Consider the following 20,376-nt stretch of genomic DNA (forward strand, 5'->3'; position numbering starts at 1 on the left):
GCAGTTCCTGTTGGAACCTTCGGTGAGAGGCAGATGAAAATGCGGCCCTTCCATGGGCACTCTCAGTTCTTTTGCTGCGTGTGAACTGCCCAAGACCGCTGGGACAAGTCCTGGACAGTGTCTCCGAAGAGGCTGGCCTGAGAGACAGAACACCAAGAAAGCGAGCTTTGTCAGTGTCACACATCTCCACTAGGTTCAGCCAGAATAGCACTTCTAGGCCACAAAAATGGACATCACCTGCCCAAGGGACTGCACTGAGACTTTTCAGTCACCGTACGCAGTTCCTGCATCAACCTCGAGTCAGAACTACGCTTGTGCACGTCTTTTTCAGAATTATCGCCTGATATAATGCAGGAGGGCCATAGCGTGCAGGGCGGAGGCGGCATGGTCTGCAGTGCTGTGAGCCCCATTTTACAGCCAGGGCTGGCAGACGCTTACAGGCTAAGGCAGGAAGCACGGACAGCCCCACCAGGTGGCGGCGTTTCGCAAGCACGAATGCACCACAATCACACACTCCACTGGAGGACGTCAACATGTTCCCAGGTCACTCCCATCTGCGAGGCAAGTGCGGGGGGAAGAGCCGGACACGTAGCTGAGCTCTGACCTCCGGGAGGAAAGGCACCGGGGGGGTGCAGCAAGAGCCGCATGATAATGAGCATGCCCACACAGGATGGGCATAACCCATCCACAAACGCCATCTCAACTTGCATTTGTTTACATCCCAGACCTGTGAGACAGCGATTGTGACTGTCATGAGGAAATAGGGAAACTATCGATCCCTAAAAGCACACGATCTGAGATGCGTCTTGAAAAAGACACTCTCAACGATCGTGTATGCTGTAGGAAATTGTTCTTTTAGACTGGATTGCCCAGGGAAGGACTGCAGCACTCATCTGAGCACAGCAGGGCGAACTCTCCGCTGAAATGCAAGGAAACTATGTTCCACACAGCCGAGAAACTCCCGCAGCGATGAAAGGTTTTCTTTCTTCTTTGTAGAAGCAGCTCACGAAGCAATCGGCTCCGAAGCAAAAATCTGAATGAGTGGATGAACGCCACCATCTTATATACCCATGTGTACAGGGGAGTGGCTTGGCATGCAAATTCCACTTGCCAATGTTCATTGGCCTGTTTTCTTAAGCTGAGACGAGGCGCTACGGGGCTACCAGTGGTAGCTCCAGAAAGGAAACGACTAAGTCGATACAGGGTGACCAGTAGTAGCTCCAGAAAGGAAACGGCTCCCCTGCCAGAGGTGATTGGGCTCCCAAGTGAGACTCCAGATACGTCAGTATTGACGTAACGTGGTAACGAGTACAACTGAACGGGAGCTTGGACGTTTCTGTTTTGAAAATCCATTTTTTGATTGATCTTAGGAAATATTCTAATATTTTGAGATACTTGATTTTTGACTTTCATGAGCTGTAAACTCTAATCATTGAAATTAAAACAAAAAAATTGAAATGTTTTACTTTACAATGAATCTAGAATAATTGAAAGTTTCAGTTTTTGAAATAAGCTACAAAGAAAAAAAATTACATTTTTAGGATATTAAATTTTTTTTATCTATAGACATGTATACACCTTACTCACATTATTACCATTGTGTAGGACTTTCACCGCATTTTGCAGGATACACACATGGCAGTGGTTAACCGTTTGACGACAAACAAAAGAGCATGGCTTCAAGTAAGAAGGCACATTCAAGTAAATTACACTAAATCGAAACCTGGCATCTTCCAGTTCTTCTTGGAGGAACCTGTTAGCTATCTGCCAAGCTAGTCAGGCTCAAGCACTTCAGTAGTCATCTTAATATGGGCAGAATAAGTATTATTTGTGATTTGAATTTTGTGAACAGGAATTCCTGATTTGTGGGCTTAGGACGCTTTTCCCTTTACTGTCAAATTCGCATTCTTGGTTTTGCTTACATCAATAGGCTAACGTACACCTTTCAATTTTAAGATTAAAACAAAGATTTAATGCTTAAAAGATGGATTGACAATGACAAACTATCTTATATAACCTTCATTAAAAACGAATAAGACAAGGCATGGCACAGGGGTGCGCTGGGCACAAGCTAACACGGGGTTAATTGTAACACACGTTGTTTAAATATTTCCACACACACTAGCATAAACAAATTTACGGTATTTACTAGTTGCCAAAGCAACACTATACAAAGAAAAAAGTGTGCCAAAATTCAAAAGCCTTTTGATGATATCGCTGAATATTTATTTTACCATAGTAAAAGTACATTTTTGACAGAAGTAAATTTTTCTTCTCAGGTTTTAGTAATAATTTAAAATGAGACAAATCTGCTATTATTTTAATCACTGTTTGGGCCAATCAGACACACAATTGTTCATTTGATTTAAATGAATCAATTATTCATTACATTAACAAATAATCACAGACCCCGTCACCCAATCCACAACACTGGCTTCCGGGACATCTCCAATGGTCCACCAGGCCCCTGGTTACCATGGCAACCAGAATACGCGGACAGATCAGATAAACTTTATGACCTACAGGTATGTAGAGAGAATCTTCCCCTACTTAAATCTCTCTAAAACAGAAACTTACTGCTATAGGAAAAGACTACTTTTATTCATTCACAGACAAACCTATCCTCTCTCTAACTGCTTTTCACTGACCCTTCCCCCATATATGAGTGACTTCATGTTTGTTTGTTTAGATTAGTTATGTTTTACTCCTTTGTTAATAAAACTCTTGTGCACAACTTACATGAGTTTTGATTCTGATTCTGCCTTGTAAATTAATGTCCCTTTACGATTCCGATTCGAGCTACATGCTCTAATGTAATAGTACTTTAAGAAAGTTATTTTCTGTGGCCAAGAAAATATAATTTCTTAGAGTTGATACAAAAATGATACTAAATGTTCGCTGGACAAACAGATTAGTTGATGAAAAATTAATTCTGCTACAGTTACTACTGGCAGCTGATATAAATAATTGTAATTATTAATAATTAATTGTAATTATTTATATACATTTCCCTTTTGAGCTAAATCGCTACATCGCCATTCTGTTATTTATCAGTTTAGATAGTTTATTAATGCTTGGCAAGTCAGCAGAAGACTCTAACCACTTTTATATTTCAGTCGTGCTGATGGGGAAAGTTTTAACACTGCGTTACAATCTGCCCCACTATATTAAACCATGCTATTTTATGACATTAGCCATGTAATTTTCACTATTTACTTTTATGGATTTTAAAAAGAAACCACAAGAAACAGTGAATAAAGTCTGACAATCAATGTTTAATGTTGAGAAATTATTATTTCAAGAAATGTAAAGCATTTTGTCTTGTGTTCTATGAGAGCTGTGTTTGGAGGGAGGAGAGTGTTTTGAATGTTTTTGAATGTCTGAATATGTTTCATCTATTTGTGCACATTGTTTTGAACTATATTGTATAGCTGTGTTTCGTTATCAGGGCCGTCACACGCAAGGTTGCGATGTGTTCATTGTCAACCTCAAAAATTATATCCTTTTTTAATTCTTAAAAAACGCCATTATTTTATTCAAAAAAGTTAATCATTTTTATTTTATTTTATCACATGCTGTATTATATGCAGAATAATAAATTACAGGACATTTAGCAAACACTGAGGAATCAAATGAATAAAAAAATAAAAGAAAGCCTTCATAGCATAATGTGAGGTAAAAGGCAAAGATAACAGGGCTTTCAAAATGAAAACAAAAAGAAAAGTAAAAGTAAACTTGAAACTTTCGTAAAATTAAAAATGAAAAGTCTGTATAGTACCATAACGAAAGACAAACTGTTTGTTGATACATGAAATTCTGGAGGGAATGTCTAATAGCGTCACATGGGGACATAATGAAGTGTGTCATTAATCGATCTATGTACTATAACATGTAAAACAGGAACATGAAAGGAATATTCTAAAAGCAACTCATGTAAACATCTAATCATAATAATGTCTTATTCAGAATAAGGTAAATAATTAGATTCCTGGTGTCCATGTAAATGTAGTCATTTTCAGTATCCTCAAAAAATCCAAATCCCCAGATGACCCATTAAAAAAAACTTCAAAAAATACACTCTGCAAATATTAACTTTTTTTTTTCTTTCTAGGAATGTCCAGCACTCTTTACCTTGGTCCCAGCTTGCTCATGACATATCATTCTTGTTAGAGAGGGATATGATTTTGACTCTGGTTAGTTAGCCATAGGATCCCTATTTATATGATAAGCAGACATGTATGGGGATTATCTTTACTGGGTTATATTTATATAACATCTTACAAACAGCTTGTTTTCATGGCACAACACCGAAGACTCTAGAGACTCTGAGTGTTACTTTCAACATTGTCAAATCCTTTATTTCTTAATTTTGATGTAAAATTTATTCATATTTATGTACATTTTCCTCTGAACTATTATTATTATTATTATTTAGATTCTCTTCCCTGTAATGTCTTACAGGGAAGACATTACATGGGGGGGGATACATCATAATTTATACTGTAATTTTATATTGTATTGAACTATTTATTTAAAAAATATATATATTATACCTCTTTGTGTTCAACATTAAATTTCAGAATTTCTGGGGACCCTGATTTTTTTTTGTACAGATGATTACTTTTACATCAGATCACTGCCCATACCCAATAAAACACCACTGATAGATGTATACTACCATATAAAGTGTATGTGCTAGCTATATTTATGAAACAGCTATTCATACACATATTTGAACATAGTAAATGAGTGAACATGAAAATCAAACCTTAGTATCTCCAGCTGACAGTTTAGACTCTTCAGTCCATAAGAAAGCAGCTTGACTCCTAAATCCTTCAGGTCATTTATACACAGATCCAGCTCTTTCAGATGGGAGTTTGATGATTGGAGAGCTGAACACACAGTTTCACAGTGCTGATCAAAAGGGCAGCATCCAGAAAGTCTATAACAGAAGATGACATGGTGCATTGAGGAGGAGATGGATGGTTAAAGTCGTGTTTTCTGTATTCTGTGCATTACAGTAAAATGTCTTATATTGATCAAATATTCCCTGATAAAGCCATGCGTATGAAACCAACGAAAGGTCCAGTCATTCCCCTTTGAGTTCATTATCTGTAATGTGGTCATGCCCCCCACAGTGCAGCCTATTCATATGGTAATCATCCATGTGAGCCACACAAACCTGTAAATGCCTACGTCACCTCCATAAACAAAGCAGCAAGATTCATCTACTTTTTACTGGAACACACTGTGAGGAATAGGCCAGAATGTACCTCAGAAGAACAGTGCAATCTGACATGGCTTTATTCAGCAGAGGATATCTTTTCAGTCATGTACTGTAAGTAATGTATTCTTACTACAGTTAATTTATTTTTACATAAACATTTTTATATAGCTTTTCCCAAGCTGTATTGCCTAAATTAAATGTATGAAATCGAGTGAAACATGATGAAATTGGATAAATATAGCCTAGTATTCAGGTAATACAATATAAATGTAATTTGAAAGCTTACAATCCAGCATGAACAGTCTATGAATGTTTCAGTGTTAACTGTGTTCGTGAATATCTATTTAGGTTATTCCAGAAAGCAAACCCTGAACTCTCGGCTGATTAACCCAAACCTTGCTTACTTGAAGTATGCTGGTTCCAAAAACTCATCCAGGAGTAAGTTTAGTCAACTCAGAATATGTTCACAGTTAAAGCACAAGATATTCTCAACAGAGCAACAAATCGACAAGTCACTGTGGAAACAGATGCCAAGAAAATGTGTGCCATACTGTTTCTTCTTCTTTTGTTCAATGTCCATTTGCATACTTAGTGCATATCACCTGTTACAAAGGGAACAAGACGCGAGGCGTGTGGATCCAAACGCAATGCTTTATTATAAGACATGGACAATACAGGCTTAGGTTGACACCAGTGGCAAAGCAAACGGGTAATCCAACAGACAGGCTAAAGTCCAGACGAGGTGCAAACAGAGTCCAAAACAGCAAGACAAAGAGATAATCCAGGTCAGGCAAAATAGCTAATTTTACCAAAAATTAATCTCATTCAAATGTGTTCCAAGTTTGGTGAAAATAAGTTATATTTAAGAGTTATTGTCATGATCTGGGCTGTGGGGCTTCCCTTAGCCACCTGAGGTTGCTGTTTTCCCTTCCTTGCACTGCACTTCCCTGATTGTATACCTGTCTGGTCATTGGCACTCATCAAAGCTCTCACCTGTTCACAATTATCTGGTCTATAAGAACTCTCATTTCCCACTACTCATTCTGGCTGCATTGTCTTCGTGTGTGTTCCTCCGTTTTGATCATGCTTTAGATTGTGTTTCTGTTCTGTTTATTTGTGTTTTGTTCATTAAAATTTCCCTCCCTGCATTTTGGACCCTGACCTCATTTCTAGTACATCGAACGTGACAGAATGCAGCCAGCTAGGATGGGCCCAGCGGGGAGGAATTTTTTTTTTAGGGAGGCGGCGACCACCCGCTCTGTTCCCGAGATGGCGGGGATGTCCTTCGAGGCGGCGTCGGCCGCTCGTTTCGAGTGCATCTATGCCTGTCTGGCGGGGATGGACACCTGTAGGGCAGAGGCTGCGCAGATGCGGCCCTGCTTTCTGGCGGGGGCGGAGACGCTCTTCCGCGGGCAGGCGGCGGCGACCGCTATCTCTGTTCCTGACGTGGCGGCGACCGCTATCTCCGTTCCTGATGCGGCGGCAACCGCTATCTCCTGTCCGGACGCGGCGGCGACCGCGCTCTCTGTTCCTGACGCGGCGGTGACCGCGCTCTCTGTTCCGGACGCGGCGGTGACCGTTCTCTCTGTTCCGGACGCGCGCGGCGACCACGCTCCCCGTTCCGGACGCGGCGGCGACCGCTATCTCTGTTCCTGATGCGGTGGCGACCGCTATCTCCGTTCCTGACGCGGCGGCGACCGCTATCTCCTGTCCGGACGCGGCGGCGACCGCGCTCTCTGTTCCTGACGTGGCGGCGACCGCTATCTCCGTTCCTGACGCGGCGGCGACCGCTATCTCCGTTCCTGATGCGGCGGCGACCGCGCTCCCCGTTACGGACGCGGCGGCGACCGCTATCTCCGTTCCTGACGCGGCGGCGACCGCTATCTCCGTTCCTGACGCGGCGGCGACCGCTACCTCCGTTCCTGATGCGGCGGCGACCGCTATCTCCTGTCCGGACGCGGCGGCGACCGCTACCTCCGTTCCTGACACGGCGGCGACCGCTATCTCCTGTCCGGACGCGGCGGCGACCGCGCTCTCTGTTCCTGATGCGGCGGTGACCGCGCTCTCTGTTCCGGACGTGGCGGTGACCGCGCTCTCTGTTCCGGACGCGGCGGCGACCGCGCTCCCCGTTCCGGACGTGGCGGCGACCGCTATCTCTGTTCCGGACGCGGCGGTGGCCGCGCTCGTTGTTCTGGACGCGGCGGTGACCGCGCTCTCTGTTCCTGACGTGGCGGTGACGTTCCACTGGTGGCGAGGCCAGCTCACGTTCCCCTGGCGGCAGTGTCCACTGACGTTCCTCCGCTGCACGGGCCTGGCCCGCCATCCCTCCCCCTGATGCACCTTCCACCGTTCCTCCTCCCTCCTGTCTTTTTTTTTTGGGAACGTCTGGAAGCCGTTCCCTTGAGAGGGGGTACTGTCATGATCTGGGCTGTGGGGCTTCCCTTAGCCACCTGAGGTCGCTGTTTTCCCTTCCTTGCACTGCACTTCCCTGATTGTATACCTGTCTGGTCATTGGCACTCATCAAAGCTCTCACCTGTTCACAATTATCTGGTCTATAAGAACTCTCATTTCCCACTACTCATTCTGGCTGCATTGTCTTCGTGTGTGTTCCTCCATTTTGATCATGCTTTAGATTGTGTTTCTGTTCTGTTTATTTGTGTTTTGTTCATTAAAATTTCCCTCCCTGCATTTTGGATCCTGACCTCATTTCTAGTACATCGAACGTGACAGTTATAGCTGTTTCAGTACATGTGGCCCCACCCAATGCTTTCACATCCTGTTCCGACCAACAGTGGAACTGCAGTGATTCAAAAACACACACACACACATTTACTTTTAATTCTGAATGTGAGATGGTTGTGAACACAGCTGTGCTTTCAACTAGTTATATTTTATCTCTTTCTGTGGTCATATATTCATACATTATTTCTCATTTATTCTCATAAATAAGAAATAAATGGTTTATATATAAACTATATATTATAAGAATAAGGGTTATAATCTGATAGATTATCTTGAGCCTCATAGACAAATCTGTCTCTTTTGTGATAACATGAATGAATACTCACAGAGCTTTTTTGCAGTTGATCACAGCTGGTATCAGCCTTCTTCTCCCCTCATCTGATGTGTTGTATTTCATGATGTCCAGCTCATCCAGCGGCTCCTCTGACATCTGAAACATGTAGGTGATGGTTGAGCAGTGAACAGCAGATAGTTTCTTCTCTGAGTGTTTGTCTGATTTCACAAACTTCTGAATCTCTCTGGACAGAGTCTGATCTTTCACTTCCAGCAGACAGAGGAACAAATTGATGGATCTTTCAGTGGAGACTTTAATGTTGTAGTCTTCTCTCTTGATCTCATCTTTAATGTGCTGTGTGATTCTTCTAATGCTCTCTGAGCTGTTCTCTGTGTGTGTCAGTAGATTTTGTAAGAGTCTCTGACTGGACTGCAGTGAGATGCCCAGCAAGAACCGCAGGAACAGATCCAGACGTCCATTCTCACTATGAAGAATTTTATTAACTGCTGATTTTAGTAGCTCATACAAAGAGTTTTTCTCAGATCGGTGTCTTTCATAATTTAAATCCTGAAACAACTGCAATGGCTCCATATTCTTCCACAGATGGCAGTAAAACACATAGAAAGCACCAAGGAACTCCTGAACACTCAAATGAATGAAGCTGTAGACTTTCCTCTGATGAATCACAGACTCCTCCTTAAAGATCTCAGTGCAAATCCCAGAATACACTGAGGCATCAGTGACGTCTATGCCGCTCTCAATCAGGTCCTCCTCATAGAACATCACATTGCCCTTCATCAGCTGTTTGAAAGCCACTTTAGCAAGTTTCACTATCACTTGTCTGTTGGACTGCAGGAGTTTCTCTGGATGTCTCTCTTCATACTTCTGATTCCTCATATTGATCTGAATCAGCAGGAAGTGGATGTACATTTCAGTCAGAGTTTGAGGGATTTCTGCACTCACATCTTCTTTCAGGAGCTTTTGAAGCACAGTGGATGAGATCCAGCAAAAGACGGGGATGTGGCACATGATGTGGAGGCTTCTTGCTCTTCTGATGTGTGAGATGATTCTGCTGGCTTGATGCTGGTCACTGATTCTCTTCCTGAAATATTCCTCCTTCTGAGGCTCATTGAATCCCTGAATTTCTGTCAGACGGTTGATGTATTTGGAGGGGATCTGATTGGCTGCTGCTGGTCTGGAGGTGATCCAGATGAGAGCAGAGGGAAGCAGCTCTCCTTTCATGAGGTTTGACATCAACACACCCACTGATGAAATCTCAGTCACATCACAAACTTCCTGACAATCTGAAAACATCAGTGTGATTCTGCTTTCATCCAGACCATCAAAAATGAACACAACTTTACACTCCTCATAAATCTTAGAGTCCAGATCTTGAAGTTCAGGATGAAAGTCCAGCAGAAGTCTGTGAAGACTGTACTGATGATCTCGGATCAAGTTCAGCTCTCGAAATGGAAGCACAAGCATGAAATCTACATCCTGATTGGCTTTTCCCTCTGCCCAGTCCAGAATGAACTTCTGCACAGAGACAGTTTTTCCGATTCCAGCGATGCCTTTAGTAAGAACAGTCTTGATTTGGTCTTTCTTCTCACATCCTGGTTCAGGTGAGGCTTTAAAGATGTCATTGCAGAAGATTGGAGTGTCTTGTGAGTGTTTTGTTCTGGCTGTTTTCTCCATCTGTAAAACCTCATGTTCTTCATTCACTCCTCCTTTCTCTCCCTCTATGATGTAGAGCTGTGTGTAGATCCTGTTCAGGAGGGTTTCATTGTCATGTAGATTTATTACCTCAAATAATTTCTCACACTTGTTCTTCATACTAGTTTTGTGCAGGTCTTTGACTCTCTGTAGTTGATCATCTGGTTGGGGTGTATCCTGCAGTCGGTCTCCAGTCTGATCATCTCTACCCACACAGTAGAAACAAGAACAACACAATGAATGAATATGAGTATGAGCAGAAACATCTAGTAAAGGCATGTGTGTCATTCTCTGGACCAGCTGAGGCACAATAAACAGCTTTAAAGTGCTCCTATGCCTTTTCAAATATGATCTTTCATGTAGTGTGTCATGTAGCTGTATGTGAACATAAACTATCTGCAAAGTTGTGAAGCCGACAGTGCAACAATAAATAAAGTTATTGTCTATCAAAAAAAAGAGTCGGCTCACATTTGCCTGAACGAGTCATCAGAAATTCAAATCTTTTTCTGTTACGGCTGTATGTCACGAAGTAACACATTTCCATAATGTTCGCCCACGTTCTACATCGCAAACAACTTGCCCACCAACAAACAGTAAAATTTCCATGTGGTTTATGTCACATGGAAATTTATACGTACATTATACAGAAGACGCTGTATCCTACGCTGTGAGTAAAATTGTTTTATATTCATTTCCAAAAGATGAACCTACAAAGATCGTATTTTCTAGCGATCATTCAGAATATGTAGTTGTGTACATTATGTTGCACATGTCTGGCTAACTTCAGTAGTTCTGTTGTTCAGCTGTGGACCCACTGTAGTCTGACAATTTGTGATTGATGCAGCTCGACTGTCTGTCTGTCTCATTAGTTGGAGCGGCTTTCACACCGAATGTGGAAAGCGCTGTGCTATGAAACCATAGACTGTGTATGAAACCCATTCATTTCAATTGCTTCCGCCATGCGAGGACGACTTGTTTCTGCCTCGACCAAAGCGCACGCACAGCGGAGCGTGCAAGGCATTCAAATGAGTTTTGCCGCTGCGCTCTGAAGGGCCGCACTGAAAGCCGCCTTAATGCATTATACAGTGTTGAAGTTTACAACATAGAGGTGTGCCTGGTTCGCTTACATAAGCAAATTGCGAGCACTTTCCACGGTAGACCGTGCTAACTTGTCGATCAGCCACTTCAGCTGTTTCATCGTCAGACTCCGGCTCGAATTGGTATGGTAAAATCGATGCCATCTTTTCTATGTATTGACAAGTATCCAGGGCTGTCAATCAGTTATGGCAATGGGTGTTTCGTTCTCCGACACGCTGTACGCGTTAGACCAATCACAAAGGATTGCGCCTTCTGACCAATCACAGCAGTGAGGGCTCGCGGAAAGGAGGGGCTTAGAGAGACTGATTCTTCGAACTGCTTAGCACGAGTCGTTTATGAATAATTTAGAAATGAGGTCAAATTAAATCTATTTTTGGAGAAAACTAAAGTGCTTTTTGACCTTGCATACAAGTAAACCTGTTTTGGGAGTCTATTAAAGGGGTCATCGGATGTCTATTTTCCACAAGTTGATATGATTCTTTAGGGTCTTAATGAAAAGTCTATAATATACTTTGGTTAAAAATTCTCAATGGTTTTGTAAAACAACACCCTTTTTACCTTGCCAAAATAGGCTCTGCAAAAATCATCTCATTCTGGTTGAGGCTGCTTTAAATGCAAATGAGCTCTGCTCGCCCCGCCCCTCTCTTCTCTCTGTGGAGTGACGAGCTGCTTGGAGAGATTGTTTACTTTAGCCGCATTTAGCCGCTAAACTTGCTAACTAGCACATTCATAAAAAAAAAAAACCCTTTATACTCACTTCTGCTGTAAGTGAACCTGGATCATGAATGATTTGCGCGAACATAGACGGACATATGTAGATCGGGAGGTGCATTCCCTTCACAAACAAACATAATCTACTGCATCTTCAGCGGCTCAGATGTCAGGAGTAAATGACGACCACTATGTTCATTATTACATCCAGCAACACAACACCTCAATCACTCAATCAGAAGTATTCTTTCTAACTTACATCGCTGCTCCAGCATTGAAACAAAGAGGGCGGACTGTTACAGCTGATCTGAGGTAAAATGCTCATGTCAATCAACTATTTTGGGAGCGGCCTCTGTCATGTGACGCCACAACGACAGGCATCTGAGAACGGCTTGATTTAAAAAAGGGGATATTATTTTTACAGATTAATTAAAAACCACTGCATGGATTTTTATCATTATAGGGTAGATTTGTACATACACTGACAACACACATTAATGTTCAAACAACATGTAAAAGTGAACTTAGCATCTGATGACCCCTTTAAAACAATATTGGCAACCTTTAAAATGGCATAATATGAGCACTTTAATAATGCAAAAACCATTCAAGATCATCTAGAACCAGCTTTATTCTTAAAATGACACTTAATAAAAATCCTGAGTTTCTCCATGTTCGTTTTAACTGTCAAACACTGTTTTTATGATGCTCCACAAATGAGAACTTGAGCTCACATCTGTCCTTCATGAACGATGAGAATGAAATGCTCTGAACTGCAGAAAACTCTGACAACACTGTTAACTCTCATACAGCTGGTTCATAATCCGATGAGAGTGTTCTGTAATGGATGCATTTGTGGTGATGCTCAAAATATAGTTAAACCATATAATATCCCTTTAGTTATGGTGTCATTTGTTAAAGAAGACAATGATTTCAAATATGGGTTCATTCTGTGATACTAACTTTGATATTAAATACTGTATCACTCTCATTTTACTGCAGTAGTTCAATCAGCTGCATGTTTGAACTCACCAAGGTTATTATAGTTTTGCTTTTTTACATTTGTTTTATTTTAATATTGTTTTGAAATTTGCAATAAAATTTAGTTTTGTTTTTATTAGTTTCATTAATAATTTTGTTAGTTTTAGTTTAGTTTTTATTTTGTGAGCACCTTTCTATTTCATTTTTATATAGTTTAGTTTCAGTTTTAGTTTTAGTTTTACAAAATAGATCACTTTCAGAGTGCAGACCAACGACTTAATTTAACCTTATGACACAAAAGTAAAGCATGCTGAGCTTGATTAGGTGGTAAAAGTATACTAGCAGTCAAGCATTTTTACTCCATAAATCTACACAAGTTGCACTTACATAATCATAATAAAAAGCAGTAAATGTGATAAAATATTTAAATCGAAAATAAATGTAATTAGTTTATATTGGATATTTTATCTTATTTAACCATATTCATAATACTGTAACTATCATGTCTTGCTTACTTTCCCGCAAACAAACACGCATAACTGGAACTAATTAAATTTAATAATAATGGCAGAGCCTTTCGATTCACAGCTTTGCGTACCATTGGATTTGTGCTGCAGCTGAAGTGAATGACAGCTTTATTTTATATGTTTTAGAACATATACACTGCAGAGACAATCACATTTAGGCAATAAGGCATATTTAAATGTTATTTATACATTTATAAAGAATTATAAGCGTGTTGTTCAAAACAGATTGTTCACAAGCTGTAGGCAAAAGTTTTATTGTTAACTGAATGGATGTGCGTTCTCATCTTTTTTCTGTTGCACTGCTTGTCTATTTTTCTACAAAGCACCAACTTAGAATGCTTATTTTCTAGTTTAACTGCTTGTGTTACATGAGAAAATAAATAATTTTGCCTTAGTGATGCAGCAGATTTAATCCGGTGTCTGCAGTTCAGGTCACTGTCTAGGCTATGTCAAACGGGCCGGGTAGGGTACAGAATCTGTTGCTGTCGGATAACGGGTCGGGTGTTCTGTTAAGCAGCCTACTGTTGGTGCACGTTTACCAAACAGAACTCATGCAGAACTCTGTTTTAAACTGTTTTCATCTAATGTTATCCGTCAGATAACCTCACGTCTATGATGCGCCATTTACAGGTAGGCTATTTCCCTAAACCGCCACACAGCTGGTACATTTTTCCACCACCAAATGAGAACGTAATTTTTACGAAAACGATTAATGATTTTTGATTATTTTATTTCAGTTAGTTTTTCAGTAACTGTTGTTAGTTTCGTTTCGTTTTAGTTTTTCATTTCTTTGTTATTTTTATTTTATTTCAGCTTACGAAAATGTTTTTTGACCAATCGTTTTCGTGTTAGTTTAATTTTCGTTTACGAAAATAACCTTGGCACTCACACAGGGTCAGAGGTCAGGGCTTCATCACTGACGTTTAAATGCTGTCTCTTGCAGTATGAGCTGGGTTTCTATCTAAAATTGCAAATTTAACTTATGGGCAAAATTGGAATATCATATAAAACATTTGCGAATAAGAACCGTTTACATCCAATGAGTCAATGAGAACAAAAATGTCACTTCCTGATAAACTGACAAAAAAGTAAGGAGTACCAACTTTATGTAATAATTTTCATATATAACAAATTACTTGCACCTCTGAGAGAGCAGACAGAGGTGGATGCCTGCTGTTTGGGAACGTATTCATATAAAAGAGTTCTGGGAGGCAACTATACTTTGAAGACAGACTTTGCTCTGGCATTTAAGAATGAGCATAACAACGAGAATGTTCCGCTGTTTAGTCAGGTTATGCCATCCCACCATGCCAAGTCACCTTTTTGATGCGCATGGGGAAATTTATCTGCAGAATGTGTTTCCATCTACTGTTATTCGCATTAACACTTTTCCGCATGAAAACCACCTCAAATGAGTGTAATAATTTTTTTTGTGAATTAAGGATTTTTTTCCCACCAAAATTTGGTGTTTCCATCACTTGTTTCTGACACGATACTTCAAAATATGCATAAAATCAGGGTGAGGGAAACATAGCGACTGTCTCACCTGGTCACTGATCCAGCACTGAAGTTTTGGGGTTCTGACATGGATCCATCACTCCTCATAGACACACAACTTGGCCCTGGAGATGCTGCTCTCTCTTCATTTTTTCTAGTGATAATGGGAATCACATTAATAATTCAGATTATTTCTTTCTATCTCTGATGTTTATAATTCTTATAATACTATCTCTTGTCTCCAGCACTGGTTATTGTCTCACCTGGGGTTAATGTTCACTGATCCAGTACTGAAGTTTTGAGGTTCTGGCATGGATCCATCACTCCTCATAGACACACAGCTTGACGCTGGAGATGCTGCTGTCTTGTTCTGATCATGAACAACATCCTTCTCCTCTTTCTCCTCACAGAGACTCATTTTACACCCAGTCTTCTTCTGTGTGTGCATAAAGAGTTCTGTTCTGTATTTGGACATGTAATGACACACAACTTGGTCCCACTTTATTTTAGGTGGCCTTAACCACTATGTACATCAAAAAATAAGTACAATGTTCTTATTGTATTGCAAAATACATTTGCTGCTATTGAGGTGGGATATGGGTAAGGTTAGGGACAGGTTTGGTGGTATGGGTAGGTTTAAGGGTGGATTAAGGTGTGAGGGATGGGTCAACAGTGTAATTATAGATGTAATTATATTCAGGTATTTTAAAAAAATATAAGTACAATGTACAAACATGTATGTACACAATAATGCATTGCATTAAATGATGTAAGTACATAGAAGTTAAGGCCACCTAATATATAATGGGACCCACACCTCAACTGTCATCTTTAGACAAACTGAAAAATAAATAATTTCCTTCAATATAAAGTTTTAGTCTTCAATGAAATCATTATTTAGAGCAGTACCAAATTCAGCTAAACTATTGTGATGCATTAATGCAGTGATTTATCCAGAAAGTTCTTAATATGGACAAAGGCTGTCACTGTAGCTGAATAAAAAGATGATAAAAATGCTCTGACCAATCAAAATGTGTGTAGATGATAAACACATTACTGCAACAATATATGCCCTCAATGAAATATTAATACGTTATCAACTTTTAAATTTGACATTTCCCATTATTCTGTTACACCTTTTAACCTCGTGGGGACCTTGTGGGGACATTTTTTAGGTCCCCATGAGGAAACAGGCTTTTAAATCATGCAGAATGAGTTTTTTAGAAAAAGTAAAAGTGTGCACAGTCTCCTGTGAGGGTTAGGTTTAGGTGTAGGGCGATAGAAAATACAGTTTTGTAACGCCACGCCAGCAGAGGGAGCCCTGAATATTGACAGTGTGCCGCTCCCTCTGCTTCACAGGTTACTTCCTGTTTGTACGATATTTAGCAGGGCCTGGCTAACAGGCCCTTGCAAAGTATTGCCAGTTTACCTGTCTTATTGAGCATTCTATATTCATCGTCTCATCTATCCTTGTGTGTGACCATTGCCTGCCTTGTTTCAGTTAAGTTTATTGGATTATTCCATGCTCTGTTCTTTTGGATTGGACTGCCTTTCAGTGTAGGAACTTTGCCTGCCTCACATTTACGATATCTGCCTACCGATTTGGACTTGTCTGCTGTGGATTTTAATAAACTACTGCATATGGATCCTAACCCCGCTTCTGCCTTGTTACATAATACTTCGCCGCCGACGGATCCAGCAGAAGTTTCTAATCTACAGGCAGCGTTTGCTTACCAGAGCGATATTCTCAAAGGATTCCAGGAACACCTAGGTAAACTACAAGCTGATAACGACTATCTTACGTAGTACATCCGATCGCTACCACCCACCATGCCCAAGAAGGTAAGCTTTGCTTTACCCGATAAGTTTAATGGCTCAGCCAATCAGTGAAGAGGATTTCTCCGGCAAGTAGAAATCTTTTTCAAACACCAAGGGGATGATTTTGAATCAGATGAGAAGAAATGTGCTTTTCTTATGTTTCTGATAACTGGTAAAGCGATCGATTGGGCCGCAGTGGTCTGGGAAACGGACAGTTTATTTCAAAGATCATATGCATATTTTATTCAACAGCTCAGAGGTGTGTTCGAGCATCCAGCAGGGGGCAGGGATGTCTCGATGCAACTCCTCCAACTGTCTCAAGGCCGTCGCTCAGCTGCTGATTATGCGATAGAGTTCAGAATGCTCGCAGCTCAGAGTGGTTGGAATGACGCTGCACTCAAGGCCGTGCTCTCTTTGAGGAGGAAGCCCTCGTGAGCTTCCCTGCAGCTCAGGTCCCGTTTTTGGCGAGGCAGAGCGGCGACTGCGGCCGTGGGGATCGCACATAGATCTACGGACGGGTTAGAGACGGGTCCGCCCTCTCTCTGCCTTTCTCCCTAGATCTAGCGCTCTCTCTTTGGGTCGAAAGCATGCGCTGTGGTCCTTCCCCCTTTAAATGTGAGAGTTTGCGGCGAAATGGGCTGCTTCAGCTCTCGAGGGAGCTGACTGCCTGCACTCTGAGCACGCTTCGCTCCCAGAAGGCTCTCTTCCCCACGGCTCAGGTCGCGCTTTGCTGAAGCAGAGTGGTAATTGTGGCCATGGGGATCGCAGCTTGGATCTGGCAAACGGGTTAGAGACGGGTCCGCCCTCTCTCTGCCTTTCTCCCCAGATCTAGCGCTCTCTCTCGGGGCTCAGAAGCCCGCGCTACGGTTCTTCCCCCTTCTGAGTGAGAGCTTGCGCTGCTGCAGCTATCTTTCTCAGAGGAGGTTGATGCTGTCCACATATGAGCAGACTGCATATTAGATTGCTCGTTTCTACCTGCCTAAAACAGGACCGGGGATTCACACTATTTATGTATGGTTTGCTCGGGACCTGAGCATGCACAGTCCGCCCTTGAGGGGCTAAACCTTACTGACATTTTGTCGGTATTAGCTCATTCTGAGCAGTGCCGGCTCAGCAGTGAGACTCCAGGGCATTCACACACTGAACTATATCAACGATTGTTGATGTTAGCTCATTCAGAGCATATCGCGGTTCGGCATCGAGATGTCGTTCTCGCTCATATGAAAGTGTTGGGGTTGAGACTGAATGCCAAGAAAAGTGTGCTTTCTCCAATACAGAGAACCACTTATTTGGGCGTGGTGTGGGATTCGACCACGATGCAGGCATGTCTGTCACCTGCTCAGATTGAGTCGATCCTCACTGCAGTCACGAGAGTGAGAGAAGGTCGGGCACTCACTGCAAAGCAGTTTCAACAACTGCTGGGTCTGATGGCAGCTGCGTCCAACATTATACCTCTTGGCCTGCTGTACATGAGATCCTTACAGTGGTGGCTCAGGACCAAGGGGTTCTCCCCGAGGGGAAGCATGTTTCGCATGATCAAGTTCATGCGGTGATGCCTACATGCCTTGGACATGTGGAGGAAGCCTTGGTTCCTGTCTCAAGGCCTGGTGCTAGGAGCTCCTTGTCGCCGCATAACGGTTGGGGAGCAGTCATGAGTGGCCACCCTGCTCGTGGTCTGTGGAGTGGTCGCCATCTCACGTGGCACATCAACTACCTGGAGATGCTGGCCGTGTTTTGAGGAAACACTTTCTCCCGGACCTAAGAGACCGCCATGTGTTGGCGTGCACCAACAACCGACAACACATCAGTGGTCTATTACATCAACCAGCAGCCGTGGCCTAATGGTTAGGGAGTAACCGGAAGGTTGCGGGTTCGAGTCCCAGGTCCGGCAGGGATTGAAGGTGGTGGGGAGTGAATATCCAGCGCTCTCTCCACCCTCAATACCACGACTGAGGTGAGTCCCTTGAGCAAGGCACCGATCCCCCAACTGCTCCCCGGGTGCCGCAGCAATAGCAATATGGCTGCCCACTGCTCCGGGTGTGTGTTCATGTGTGTGTGTGTGTGTGTGTGTGTGTGTTTGATCACTTCTCACTACTGTGTGTGTGCACTTGGATGGGTTAAATGCAGAGCACAAATTCTGAGTATGGGTCACCATACTTGGCCACACGTCACGTCCTTTCCTTTCCACCAGGGAGGTCTGCGTTCGCGCCCCTTGTACAAGCTGGCACACCAGATCCTTGTGTGGTCCCAGGACAAACTCCTCTCTCTGAGGGCAGTTCATGTCCCTGGGCATCTCATCTAACCCTAACCCTAACCCATGGGAGCAGACATCCGGTCAAGACAGGGGCCGAGGCCCGGGCAATGGATGCTACAGCCTGAGGTGGTGAAGCAGATTTGGAGAGTGTTTGGCCAAGCTCTGGTAGACCTCTTGCGACTCAGGAGACATCGCAATGTCCCCTTTGGTTCTCTCTGACTCATCCAGCTCCCCTGGGGCTGGATGCTATGGTACAGATGTGGCCGAGGCTTCGTCTGTATGCCTTTCCCCCGATCGCTTTGCTCCCGGGAGTTCTGGAGAGAGTGCGCAGGGATGGGGTCCTTCTACTCCTAGTAGCCCTTATTCTGGCTGGCCCAAGTATGTTTTACTACTCTAATGGTGCAGATATCATCCGTTACGGTGGGTACAGTAAGGGCTCCCTTGCCTGAATGAAAAGGGTAATATTAATAAGGATTTTGTGCCTGAGGTGGGAAAATGTGTTTTTTGGAAGATTAACATTTTCAAGTTGTAGTTTTTTTTTGTTGTTGTTTTTAAAAGTTAGTTCTTGTTCTTAAAAATTGCAAAGTGGAAATGGCACCTGTTTCATATAATGACTAAAATCATCAAATATAAAATCATCAAAATGATTTCAGCACAACATTCAAGTCTCAGAAACACACAAAGTGACCAATGACACATCATAGGTCAACACACACATAAAACAACTAAAAAAGATAAAACAATCACCTAAATTATATTTGTAGATCTTTTCTATTTCCTCCTCTCAACTGTCGTGCTGAACAGCCACTCTTAAATCTCTTTCACTTCTACAGAACAAGTTAAACTGGTTTTCGTGACAACACATAATAATGAGAAGAATGACTGTCACACACACACACACACACACACACACACACACACACATACTCATGCACCCACACACACTCACACACTCTGATCTGGTTTGTTATTCTGAAAAATGCATTCCCAGAAAACTGTTCTCTATTTCTTTATAAGTAGTCTTAAATTATTTAGACTACTACTTACACTTCTTATAATTTTACTAAACCCTGCACATTTTCCTAAACTTTATCTGAGTAACATTAAAAGATGACTGTGGAATGATGTTTATTTCATCTGATGTCAGATTATTAGGCCAAAGGACCAAAAATTAGAGAGTGTAATTGCAGGAAGTACAATGAAAATTGTTTTCACTCAAACAAATTGAATCACTTCAGAAATATCCTGAGAGGTTTAAAACCTTATTTTCCGAATCATTTTTGCTGTTCTTGATGGCTCTTGTGATGTAAATGCAGCTTTTGATATATTCAGTTCTACATGCTACTCTATCCTAAACTCTATAGCCCTGTTAAGGGCTAAGAGTGGTAAGACTAAGTCTGATCCTTGGTTAAACCAGGTTACACGTGATTTGAGACAAGCTTGTAGCAGAGCAGAGCGCAGGTGGAAGGATAAGTTACAGGTGTCATACGAAAATTTTCAGGATGCTTTAGTTACTTACCAGAATGCTGTAAT

General features: G+C 42.1%; 1 protein-coding gene across 1 annotated transcript in view; it reads right to left on the reverse strand.

Annotated features, from left to right (window-relative positions):
* LOC127157877 (NACHT, LRR and PYD domains-containing protein 12) overlaps positions 1-15,228 on the reverse strand; it is a 72,478-nt gene extending 57,250 nt beyond the window's left edge. The window contains exons 1-4 of the mRNA XM_051101072.1: positions 15,035-15,228; positions 14,821-14,925; positions 8,297-10,162; positions 4,769-4,942 (exon numbers count right to left, since the gene is read on the reverse strand). Of these exons, the coding sequence (XP_050957029.1) occupies positions 4,769-4,942; positions 8,297-10,162; positions 14,821-14,925; positions 15,035-15,219 (2,330 nt within the window). The 5' untranslated portion in view covers positions 15,220-15,228. The remainder of the gene's footprint in view (positions 1-4,768; positions 4,943-8,296; positions 10,163-14,820; positions 14,926-15,034) is intronic.
* Positions 15,229-20,376: the final 5,148 nt, after the last annotated feature.

This window comes from Labeo rohita, unplaced genomic scaffold (assembly GCF_022985175.1).
Source record: "Labeo rohita strain BAU-BD-2019 unplaced genomic scaffold, IGBB_LRoh.1.0 scaffold_123, whole genome shotgun sequence".
Lineage (NCBI taxonomy): Eukaryota > Metazoa > Chordata > Actinopteri > Cypriniformes > Cyprinidae > Labeo > Labeo rohita.